At 35.7% G+C, this 13,262-nt stretch overlaps 1 protein-coding gene across 3 annotated transcripts; it reads right to left on the bottom strand.

Annotated features, from left to right (window-relative positions):
• Window positions 1-4,720: 4,720 nt before the first annotated feature.
• LOC120249850 (pentatricopeptide repeat-containing protein At1g09820) lies at window positions 4,721-12,657 on the bottom strand. Of its 3 annotated transcripts, none has more exons than XM_039258528.1 (3): window positions 10,727-12,657; window positions 7,348-7,926; window positions 4,751-5,237 (listed from the first exon to the last, which is right to left on the bottom strand). In XM_039258528.1, the coding sequence occupies exon 1, from the start codon at window positions 12,578-12,580 to the stop codon at window positions 11,231-11,233; it is 1,350 nt and encodes a 449-aa protein (XP_039114462.1). In that variant the 5' UTR covers window positions 12,581-12,657; the 3' UTR covers window positions 4,751-5,237; window positions 7,348-7,926; window positions 10,727-11,230. The 3 variants fall into 3 exon arrangements, with proteins under 3 accessions (XP_039114460.1, XP_039114462.1, XP_039114461.1); XM_039258527.1 differs by having other exon boundaries at window positions 4,753-5,237; window positions 7,376-7,926; XM_039258526.1 differs by having other exon boundaries at window positions 4,721-7,926.
• Between the last annotated feature and the right edge of the window lie 605 nt (window positions 12,658-13,262).

Below are 13,262 nucleotides of genomic sequence, written 5' to 3'. Positions count from 1 at the left end.
ATCTATCATATGTGTCAATGCTAATGTAAGAAAAATAATTAACTAATTAATTTAATGGTCATTTATTAATAATAAAAATATGTAATATTATTTAATTTGATGTCTAAAAAAATAATTAATTGATTTAACTCTAACTATCTACCATTAGCACTAATGGTCAAATCAGAATACTATTACTATAAATATTATTTTTTATCTTTTATTTTGATCTTTTCTTAGATGTGTGTTTTTTTATCATTATATTTTTACTTTAATGTTTATCATCTTACAAACTTTAAATTGAGACTATTACTTTTAATTTATCTATTAAATTATAAATTTAAAATTCCACTTTCATACACTTAGCATTTAGAACTATAAGTTTTACTTATCTAACGTTTCTTTTTCATTTAACCAAGCAAAAGATCAATTGCAGGCCACATTCCTTGCGCAGGCCACATTCCTTGCGAAACAATTGAAGTATGATAAATAAAGAAAACACAAACTTCAGGAACAGTAAAACCTGGGAATCCATGTTTTGCACTTTTTGAATCAGCAGTGGGATAGCAAAACTGCAGTGTTTCCCAGTATGAATCAACATGAGCTTGCTCTTTTACGACAAGTTCATGTTCAAATTTAGGATGTAGATCAAATATACAGCTATTTGAAGAAGAAACTGCAACATTGAATCAAGAGAACTTGTTAACCTCAAATTTTTCTGCACCAAACAATTATATAGAATTATGTGGCTCTCAGTGCATCTACTTTTAGGATTACAATTCAACATAAACATGTATGTCTCTAGTGGCCTTGAAGGCTTAGGCTGCTGGAAAATCCTTAAACATAAAACTTATGGATACATACAGAATAGGCGGTGGAAAAAGAAAATGTAAAAGTCAGCTTTGCCCAGAAAAATATTAGATGAAAAGGTTATATTAAGAACACGAGAAGATCATTAGGCCGTCATTTACAATTCCTATATTAATAGTTTCCCCATATCAACTGCAAATAAAGTATAAAAACATAGCGCTGAATAGGTTGTTGGATGTTCCCAAAATTACCAACACATGGTAGTTTGGACACGATCCTTGTATTTTAAAAAAGTAAATTTATTTTGTTATGCAATAAGCTTCATGTTCATGGTTGACTAACCACAACTTCAGAGGAATGGAAAAATTCTCTCACAAAGAATGTGTGAAAGGATTTTAAAAATGAAAAGACATTAATGTAATAGGCACCACTTGTAAGACAACTAATGAGAGCTTATCATTTGTAATTTTATTAATTAATGAATGATTATTTTATTTTATTTTATTTGAAAAGATGTCTAATTAATAAAATAGTGTCTCATTAGTAAAGAGGTGTGTCTATTTAATGAAGTGGTGTCTCATTAATGAAATAATGTGTCGTTTTATTGAAGTGGCATAATAAAGTGGTGTGTCTTTTTAAATGACAATCATTATTGAAGCGGTGTGTCTCTTTACTAAACACCACTTCATTCCTATAAAAATCCCCTATCATCATTCAAGTCAATTTTGAATGACAAACAAACTCCTCACAAGTTCATTTGCTTTGTTCTTTGAGTGCACAAAAGATAGAAACAAACTTTCACTTTATAAAAGCTATTGTTGTCTTTTCTTGAGTTTGGAAGTGCAAACCATACTTAAGGGTCTTCATTGTATCCTAAAGAAAATTCGCCATTCAATCCATTTTGCATCCAAGGTTTGAAATGAGGTGGAGACGAATTAAGCCTAAAGGAAAGTGTTTCTCACGCCTTGAAGACTTGTGCACTACTTTCTTTCTAATTTCTTCCTCTTTATTCTTCAAAGAACCATCCCCACCAACAGAATGTGTGCAAAATGCATCAGATTTTTCATTCGTAGAAACTAAATGAAAGCCTCTGTTGACAATGTGCATAGGTGTTGCACATTAAAGCCCTAAATGTTCCCTCATAAAGCCATAAAGAAAAAAAAAGTTCAAAGAAATTTGCTCCACTTCAAATTGCTATTTGGAAATAAATGCATTCACACAAAATCTGGAAAAAGAAATATGCTACAGGTACTAAAACCTGGAAGGGAGTTTATAAAATGAAATATAGCTTATGTCCCACTTTATAAGTTATAACTTAAAAGAGATAGAAATGAACATCTGACAAAGCAAAACATAATTTTTTTCTAGAATAAACAAACTGCAATAGGATAATATTTGTTGTTTTAATTTCAATTATCAAAACAGAGGAAGCTTGCACCAACTAAAAATATTAAAATTTACCATGAAATAATAGGTGCAGTACATTTAGACATTGAAAATGCGGTGTAGTGCTAGAGTTATGCAAGTCAAAAGAAGTACCATTCAACGGCGATAGATGAAGTGATTCTAGTTTGGTCTATGTGTTTGACCCCAATTTTAATCTCCAGGAACTGAGTTCTACCTCTATTGTCCGTAACTCCATCAACGACTGGATTTGGAATCCTCCTACCAAGCTCCAGAAAATTTCCTCTACTGTTTATTGGCAGTTAAACCATAGTTCCCCTCAGACGGAGGTCTGGCCTAGTTGGCAGATGATTCAGAAGCTCAATATTGCCCCGCGATCCAAACATTTTTTGTGGACACTATTTCATGGTCACCAGTCCACCAAAAACTTCTTGTTCCACTTGAATCTTGGGCCCAATGATCCTTGCAGCTTGTGTGGTCTCTACCCTGAAACCATTGACCACCTTTTCAGTCACTGTTCTATTGCTAAACAGGTTTGGTCTTACCTCAGCTTGAGACTTAACACTCATATATACTTTACTAATGGCTTTGCATCCGGTATTTGGCTCTCTGAGGGCATATACTCCAATTATATTAAATCTGTCATTGCTGCAACTACGTGGTTGCTCTGGAAATCCCGTTGTGATCTCATTTTTCGCAATGATCGTATCAATCTCTCTACCGTTGTTTGCAGAGCATTAGCCCATGTGCAGGAGTTTGCTGATTGCAATAGAAGTCTTCTTGGCCGGAGGCTTATCATGAACAACCTTTCTAGCTCGGACGACTTCATTTTATTCTCGCACGCCAATTCCAACCTGGCCACCAAGGTACGCTTTGTGGGTTTTTTCATCACTAGCTCTAATTATGTTATCTTCCTCGCAGGTTGCTGCTCTCAACTCATTGATGATGCGTCGTTGGATGATCTCTCCACTCTCGGCGTTGCTCTCCAAACTGCTTCTGATCATCGCCTTGGCATCCAACACATCTTTGTTCATTCTCCCTCAACTACAGCTACAATCATTAATCCTGATCCAGTCGTTACATGGCGCTTCAACACTCAAATCTCTAACATAAGACACTTGTTGAATGAACATGACTCTCCTGCTGTTCATTGGATTCCTACTCACTGGATGCTACTGGCCGTTCACTTAGCCACACTTGGCCTCAATTTCTCAGCCTTTAACCTATTTCTTTTCGGGCGCGACCTCTCTTATTGGATCATGAATGCTTTTAAACAGTTTGGTTTTAAATTGTAGTAGTGTCTGCTATTGGAACCAATTGTTTATGGTTCCCTTTTTTTCTTGTTCTAGTTCTTTCCTTTGTTCCTCTTTTTTTTTAAAAAAAAAAAAAAGTACCATTCAATATGGTTCTGGTCCTAATTGAGCCAGCAGCTTAATCTGTATTTACTAGTATTGTTTTGGTTCAGCTACAAAGTACCTCTCGGTTAGAAGAAGAAGAGAAGAAGAAGAAGTACCATCTAATAGATTACTACCTTTAGGCTCAGCAATTTATCAATCAAACAGGAAAGTCATCTGGTTGTATGGGTATCCATAAGCTGTCTATATTCCTAAGGAGAAAGATCAGAAAATCTCATTCCAAGTTTGCAGTTCATTACTAAGTCATTGAATTGCTCTGCAGATCCCACAACTTCTAAGAACATTTCCAGTGCAAACAGTGCAAACAATTGACAAGTGGTAACAGAACCATTCAGGTCATATTAGGGATGCAAGTGGGCCGAGGCGGAGCGGGGAATGGGATCCCCATCCCCATCGGGGGAGAAATTCCCCCACTCACTCCCCTGCGGTGTTGAAGAATCCCTACCCCACCAATTTTTTTTCTTAATTACACATGTAACAAATCATATATAAAATTAAAAAAAGATAAACAAAATATTCATCAAAATAAGTATTATCTAATGTATGAGAAAACAATAAACTAACGAAGTAATTAATGGTATGAAGAATTGAAGAAAGGGGAACTACGAAAATGGGGATTTCATAAGAGATGTTCTACTTACAAGTTGAGATTTCAATATAGTTGATAAATTAATCAATTTAATCTTAATTTTAATATAACATATTTATCTATAATAGGAAATAAAAAAATTTTGATTAAAATTTTTAAAACAACTTTTCACATAATTATCTCGAAGTATTTCATTGGAGTAACACTAATTTTTATTAAAAATCTAAAACATTATTAATAAATATCAAAAATAAAATTTTTAAAACCCAAATATTTGGTCATCATAATATTTTATCAATATTGAATTTTTTTAATAAATAAAATTAATTATGAGTTATTTTTAATAAGGGGACACGGGGACGTAAAAAAGAATATAATATATATTTAATTTAAAAATCAGAGAATTCTCTCCGCGGGGGGAACAGGCCGGGGAATACATTCCCAATCCCCGTGGGGGTTTTATTTCGGGAAACCCCCGCAGGGAATGAAGATTCCCCGCCCCACTTGCATCCCTAGGTCATATACATACTTTCTAGAGTCAAAATTATCCTGCATGGTCAAGTAACCCCAAAAAAGAGAGCAATGGATAAGCTTTGCTCAAATTATCTTTGCCAGCACAAATCCATGAGCAAAGCATATTTTCATATTTCAATTGAGAATTGCTGTCACGCCTCGAATGATTTGAAAGTCTCTTTACACTTTCTAATATGGTTGCAGGATCATACTTTGATGATCTAACTGAAGCCCTACTACAGACCATCATATCAAAATTTATTTGCTTGTCATGAATCTGATCTAAAAGTTCCTTGGACAACTTATCAATAGAAAAAAAGGGACAGAATCACCCCATTCTTCCAACTTTGGTTGCAGTTTGTCACCTCAGGAATGATAACTGCAGCACATGTACTGTACATAGACCTTATCCTTGAAGTCCATTCAAGGCATGAGTTAAACTCTTGCAGTCCATCATTGTCGTCTTATCTTTCTCAAGTCCTTCAAGCCATCTATGGAGTTCAACAGTCAAAACGGAAATTCTCACTCTGCAAGAAAAAACTTTAAAAAAAAATTAGGTAACTGAAATTGCACTTATCTAACATTTCGGATAGTACAAGCATGACTACAATAAGATTACGTATGGTCAAACAAGGAGGATAATTTAGATACACTTCAAAGTTTGTCTGATGACAATTTGATCATGGAAACATATTTAATTTCAGGTCCATTATCCGAAGCAGTTTAAATGTTTAGAGGAATGCAAGAGCAGCAAAAAGTGCCAAGCTTACTATAATAACTGAACAATGAGGGTAAAGTTCAACCATTGCCAATAAAGAAATAAGTCTTTCCCAAAGAATATAGAGCACAGAAGAATAGCAAGAAACAACATTCAAAGGAAACATACAACTAAAGAAACAAAGCATTTGACATTAAGCATCAAGAACTTTTAAATTGATAAACATCTTGATTTATTTTTATTTTTTAAAGCATAGTGCATCCCAAGTAAATAGTTAGTTCATTCCCTACTAAGAAGAATAACATGTGTCATCCGTAAGTTCAAAGCGCATTAATTTCAACCAATTAGTTCTCCAAGTAAACACATCAGAAAACCGCTAAGGATTGTTCCTCCTAAATTCTATAAATTCATATCTTATCCAACAAAAAGGCCAAACAGATCTAATTATATGCCTGGGAGGGCTAAATTTTGTCTTGGGAAATATCAATTAATCAGACAATAAAACCTTTCTAAGGGCTTATAGTTAAGCTCTTTGAATCGACTTGGCACAAAGTATCAAAGATGAAATATTCTGACTAGACCTATCCCCACAAAGGAGACATGGTATTACACTCCCCACCTCAATCAAAGGTTGTCTCCACACCCCTGAATTGGCTTGTCCAAATTTTCTTACTATATTCTGTGTACTCCTTGAAAAGAAAAAGTTGATTCCACTAATTGAAAGAGATTTAACACACTCCTACATAGGTCTTTTGGACCTATTAAGTTAGATTAACTGATTTGAACACTTCAAAATTAACTCATATTTAATCCAATTGGATGATTGCACATCAAATTAAACATGAAATTAAGAAGTAAATGTTAGCCTAGTTTAAGCTAATGCAAAAACGAAGCACCCTAAATATGCATAAAAGCCATCAACTTACATCAATGTACACGCTTACGTCTCAGAAAGGTCAAATCAAAGCCGTATGTTATAATCCGCATATAACAACCAATTAATGAATAGAAGCACCAAAGTACGGAAACAGAAGCAGTACCAAGAAAATTTATGTTACTGCAAGTGCTAAATTAATCCATGGAACTGTGTCATGACTAACTAATTAGTACTAGTTGACCAAGGCTTCTGCATCTATCAATTACCTAATGAATATACCATGCAGAAATATACGACCTCAGAATTCCTACCACTATCAGCTCTGAGAAAAAAAGCACATATACTACAACAACAACAATAACAAGTCATTAATCCCAACTATTTGGGGTCGGATGCATAAACTCTTCACTTCCATGTTAATCTATCAAGGGCCCAAAGAGTAAATAAAATAACCTCAGACAAAACATTTTGTAAAGTTTCCACTCAATACTATTTAGGTCTACCTTTTCCTTTTCTATGATCCTCTACTTGAAGAGTTCCCACTTTTCTTATGAGCCATCTAACATTCGTCTAAAGACATGCCCATACAATCTTAATTGTGTCTCTCTTAACTTACCAATAATAGCTTTCACTCCCAATCTATTTTGAATAAATTCATTCCTTAACCAGTCCTTATAAAAGCACATTATACTCTATGGTTTTAATAGAATAATCAAAACAACTAGCTTGTAGAGTTGATTATAAGTTTAAAATATTATTGTCTAAAAAAAACCAAAAATAAAAAACAAAAAAAAAATGCCAAGAAAAATGCAATTTAAAAAGCAGAGAGCTAAATGCAAAAAGCAGACGATCACAGTTCAATATTTTAAGCACCATATTATCAAATAAACAAGTTCAACAAAGACATTTTCAGAAAGAATCACCTACACAATATTAGTAGTTGATGGCTAATCTATAAAGCTCATAACAACAAGACAACAGCAAATTAAGAAAGATGACTTAGAAACACAAAAATTATCACACTGATGGTAAGCTTAACAACCTTCAATCTTTCGAGAGTCCTTTGTTACCTTTGGACAACACTCACAGTTGAAGCAATACATGGGTACACCTGCAGTGTTCGGAGCTTTGCTGGTGCAGAAGATGAGAGGAGTTTCTCATGAAAATCTGTGCTAGATTTGGGCACACATTCAGTGGATACCCTGTTTCACAAAATCATTGTAATCAAGAATCTTCTGGGTCAGAGTTTGGTTATCCTTATCAAATACAGCAATCTGGCTATAATCCCTCTCAGCAGAGAGAGAATTGACACTTCTGATATCATTTGACCTTTATCAGTTGGTGAAAAGTCACTTTTGCAACAATCTGGGGTTTTGGTGATCCAAGATAACAGACCATGTGAGCTTAATTCCTTTGAATGATTCAAAGACTCACTTCTATCAGCAGTCTCTACGCATTTGATGGGAAAAGCTTCAGAACTTTGGTAAATTTTAGATGTTCAGACTTGATATTGTTTTGTCCTTCAATTCAGTTCCTCAGTCATATTCATTCTGTATCTTGAACACATGTCAGCAATTCTCGAGAGTGCCAACTTTCCACTGAGTCCAACACACTTACTAATCTGCAAAGAAAGATAGGATTTGAAACATCTTGGTTTTATACTTAGACATGCTTAACTGCATACAGTACACAAATGCATTGACTGTTAAATTATCAACCTGGAAAAAGCCATAGGCATGAAACAGAATTGCCCAGTTTGAACGTATAACCATCATTAAACTTGGATAACTAATACTCTGATAGAACAAGAATCCAGAAACATAAAAATAAAAATAAATAAATTAAATTAAATTAAATCTTCCACAACAACATAGCTCAAAGATAAACAACCCACCCTACCAGCAAGAGTAAAAGAAATTATAATAAGATCCCATTGAGAATCTGTTGAGACTTCTTTTTGTACATCTAACAGCTAATGAAGTTGGATCTCTTCGATGCTCAACATCAAATTTTACAAGTAAATGTGATATTAAAGGTTAAACCTGTTCAGAACAGTCAACTAGGTACTGCCAAACCTGTTGTGGAATTTAAATTGCACAAAAAATTGCTAAGGTGTGCTTGGGGGGAGGTAATCACAAATATACCAGATTCTCAGCTAGATGCGACTGGAGCTGTACAGATTTTACAACTTTATTATGACAGTTCTGTGCTTGGATCGGAAGATTTGTAGATACAGATTTAGAGATTTTGGTTGGATATGGAACTTTGTGATTTAGAGAATGAATCAATGAGGGAAAACCAAATGCAAACATAGTGAGTGTAATCAAAATGAAATCAAGATTACAACTCGTTCATATTTTGAGCATAACTCAACATCAGGATTTTGAAGGATATATCGTGCTCCCAAATGCATTGCTACATTGAAATACAAACAAACAAATACTGGAATTTTGTTTTAATTATCATATTTGGAAATTCAGATAACCAAATACAGCCTACCAAACACACCCTAAGTTGAAGCATTCCACAACAGCAAGCCTTAGGTAACTGAAGGCATGGTTTACTTTAACATTCTTCTTTCTCAAGATCCAATTGAGGAGAATTTGACCGACATATAATAAATCATTTATGGATAGCATGCCTCTTTTCAGGATTAATTAATAAGACATAAAGCCTAATGCTAGATATAAACTAACTTTGAGAGACTGTCGCCTCTTTCCTCCAAAGAGAAAAATGATGAGAGATACCTGACATGGAGAAATTGTGTCCAAAGGCAACTACAACAAAAAGGGTCATCTCCATTTTAAGTTTAACACCTTGCTTTTAGTAAAATAAATAAGAAAATAAATAATTAAATAAGTAAAATAAATATACACATCTCCACTCTTCAACACAACCCATAATAATAATTAAGTAGATCACCATTAAGAACTAGTATTTCAAGCATTATAAGCAAGCAATTCCCAGATAGTTAAGCATTTAGAAATAGAGCACTCTGATGGTAATTTGGTCATAATTGGAAAATTTTCAAGTTTAGGATCAAATAACAAGGTCAAGAACATAATAAAGCACAGCTTAAATTTCCATTACCAAATACGCTCGTGTAACATCTGCAATAAAATAATAGCAATAACCCGTATCAGTGTCAGATTTCCTAAGTCACCCCTCCAGTTACTTCTAAATTCAAGTATTCCTTGTCCAACTTCCTAATTCAGGTCCAGAGGTGGTTGAGTTTCCTATTTTCAGAAAATTACGTTCTTTGACAGTATTTTGCTCCCTCATATGTATTGGCACATCGCTTGTGAATGCCAAACTACTCACTACGACACTTGTTCCAACTTGGGTATGCTTATACATATAGCAATGAAAAACCTAAGAATTAACACACACACACACACACACACACACACAGAGAGAAAAAGAGAGAGAGGGGTTTAAGCAACAAAGACTAGAAACTTGGACGGTTTTATGTGTGAAAAACTGCATCTTGATTCATTGCACCAAACTTCTCAGATAAATAAGGTATCTTTAAAACTTCTGCCAAGAGCTCACATACTGACAAGTTGTGCATCTCAAAGAGAATATACCAAAATATTGATCAAGTTGCAAAAAACTAACTTATTAAACTTTTTGTTTAAAAAAAAAGAAAAAGAAAAGTGACAATAAAAGGAAACCAATTATCTACCACAGGTGTCCAAGGTCAGTGACTTTTCTTATGATAAGTCAAATTATATACATGTAAAGAACTTTAGTTTAAAGATGTTAATAAAAGGCAATTAGAAAGGAATGACAGAAACATGAGAGCGTTCCTGATAAAGATATTAAATATTTTAATCTAGTACAATCAAACTATATTCTTGATCATATCAATTATGCACAACTCATTCTTCCGTCTTGTGGGTAAATTTTTTAACTGGGTATTAAACTATGACCTTTTCTCATTTTGGGGTCCAAGCTTCAATTTGAATCAAAACAGTTATCTAACTTCAATTTTGATTTACCGGGTGGTTACCTTAAAGATTCTGACCTTATTTTTTTATGATGTAGATGCCAAAAATTCTCTGTCAGGACATACATGGCACACTATCCATCCAGTTGGCAATTCCATCTCATTTGTTGACAAAGAATTTTCAAAATTAAAATCATAAAAATAGACCAGATTCCCTCGGGTGACAACCAAGTGAAATAAAATTAAAATTGAGTAAGCATTTTAATTCAAATTGAAGTTTAAACCCCAAAATAAAAAAGGTCATAGTTAGGTGCCATCTCAAAAAATTTACCCCTTTATAATGATAGAAAGAAGAAAGGAACACTCAGACCAGCAGTCATCAAAGAAACTATGTATGTTGCCACTTACAACAATCGTTCCAGACTACAAATGCACAATAAATAAAGGCAATTAATACAGCCATATCACGTACCTGAAATATTAAATCACTTAAATGACGATATACACTTAGCAGTGGAACTCGAAGTGCCATTGGCGATTCCTCAAATTCATAATCTTCTTTTAGTTTCACAAACCACATGGTTCATCCTCACCAAAAAAAGTCTTTGAAGGTCTTTTTAGTTTCCAAAAGCATAAGATATTAAGATACAGGCAAACTGCAGGTTCTTGGAGTGCTGCCCTAATAAACTTTTGCTTCATAGGTTATATTGTCTACAAACCAGTCTCACTCATTCCAAAGTAGATTGTCCTTTGGATCATTTGCAGCGCGAAATGCGAATCATGCTTCCAAGCATAAATAGCTTCACAATATATAGTTTTTCAATTCCATAAAAGGTCAGAATAAAAACATACCACGAAGCTATGTCATAACTCTGACTCCAAGTCAATGCTCATCTATCTGAAAGGTCATATGCCCACCATCATTGCTTCTGAACGCCACATAGGAATCTGAATCACAAACACTATAATCTCCTAGTTAGGTGACAGAAGCAGTATCGCAAAGATGGCCATCTATATTAGGTATATAACCTCTCTCCATCATCTCCTCCTTAATTATATTATAGGTGATCCTGTTTGGGACCAAACCTCTCTCCAACATCTCATTTAAAAGTGAATTCGCTTCCTCCAACTTGCCTTTCCTGCATAAACACTTGACGAGTACATTATATGTCACAACATTTGCCTGCTTCCTCTCCTTTTCCATCCTCGCTCTCATATTGAACGCTGCCCTTAAATTATCTTTCTGACAGAATCCATCTATTAGGGTATTGTAAGTGACATGGGTAGGCCTCACACCTATTTCTATCATCTCATCCAAGAGTTTGACTGCCTTCATCACCTCACCATCCTTGCATAATGCATTTATCAAAACATTGTAAGTCAGAAAATCAGCTTTGACTCCCTTCTCTCCCATTTCATCCAAAATCCTCTTAGCACCATTCATATCCTTGTTCCTACAAAATCCAAGTATCAAACAATTATAAGTTGAAATATTAGCACAAATCCCATCATCCACCATTAATTTCTTCAACTCCATTGCATCCTCCATCTTACCAAATCGACAGAACCCATCAATCAACGTGTTATATGTCACCTCATTCCGAACCAAATTCCTTTCCGGCATTTCACCAAATATTCTCTTTGCCTCAACCAACATCCCCTTCTTGCAGAATCCGTTAACAATGGCATTATAGGTGATCACATTAGGCACCACACCATCAATCTCCATCTCTTTAACCAACTGTAGCGCCTCTTCCACTTTACAATTACCACAGAGCCCATTGATCAAGGAATTATAACTAATCACATTTGGCAAAACCTTCTGCTTCCTCATCTCCTGAAAAATCCTCATCGCCGCAGAACAATTCCCATCCTTGCAATACCCATCAATCAAAGTATTGAAAGTAACCACATTCATCCACACCTCGGCCTTCACCATCTCCTTCAACACCATGTCAGCCTTATACATCCTTGCAGCCCCACCCATCTTGCAGTACCCATCAACAAGAGTATTATAAGTGACCACAGATGGCGAGACACCCCAAGCCTTCATATCCTCAACAAGATCCACAGCTCTCCTTAGCTTCCCAGCCTTACATACCCCATTGATTAAAGTGTTGAAAGTGGTCAAATTGGGAGCGAACTTCCTGCGAATCATAACCTTGAAAACTCTCTCCGCATCCTCAATGCGGCCATCTTTGATTAGCAAATTGAGAAGAGGGTTGCAAGAAAGAGAGGAGAGTTTATACCCGTAATCACAGGAGCGGTGAAAGGATTCAAGAGCTGAGTCGGTGCGGGACGACTTGGAGAGCTCGAGGAGGAGCATATCGGCGAGGATGGAGGCGGAGGAGGGGTTGTGGAGGGGGGAGACGGAGAGGGAGTGGAGGAGAGAGGAAGGGGAGAAGGGGAGGGGAAGGAGGGAGTGCAGGAGTGAGCGGGCATGGGAGTAGAGCTTGGAGAGGAGGAGGGAATGGAGGAAGAGGGAGAGGAGGGGAGAGGGAGGGGTGGCGGTGGCGGTGGAGGGAGCGGCGGAGGAGGGGGAGGAGGGGAAGAGGGCCGGAGGAGGAGCGGAGGAGGAGGTGGTGGAGAAGATCGGAGGTGGAAGTGGAGGTCGGGATTAGGGTTTGGAGATGAGACCAACGTTGCTTCGATATTAGGTCGATGATGGCCGGGACGTCGAGGTGATCGAGGGAAGAAGACATGAAGATGAAGCGAGGGAATGGGCAAGTGTTTGTTCTATTTTAATTACCATCTATATGTATGCATATACATAAGTATGAGTGGTGTATATAGATATGAGTATGAGTATGATTATATGTATGTATGTATGTATGTATCTATGAGTTTCCCACAGACTGAGAGGTTATTTATTATGCTTAGAATATTGTCAAACCCTATTCTCTAGTAAAGGTTCTTAAGCTTTTGTAAAATATTTAAATGTATTATTTGTCAAAACCTACTCTCAGATAAGATGACTTAGTGACATGACTTGTCATATCTAGCATAGT

Source organism: Dioscorea cayenensis, chromosome 19 (genome assembly GCF_009730915.1).
Source record: "Dioscorea cayenensis subsp. rotundata cultivar TDr96_F1 chromosome 19, TDr96_F1_v2_PseudoChromosome.rev07_lg8_w22 25.fasta, whole genome shotgun sequence".
Lineage (NCBI taxonomy): Eukaryota > Viridiplantae > Streptophyta > Magnoliopsida > Dioscoreales > Dioscoreaceae > Dioscorea > Dioscorea cayenensis.
The sequence above is the reverse complement of the archived record's forward strand: the minus strand, read 5'-3'. Positions and strand labels throughout refer to the sequence as shown.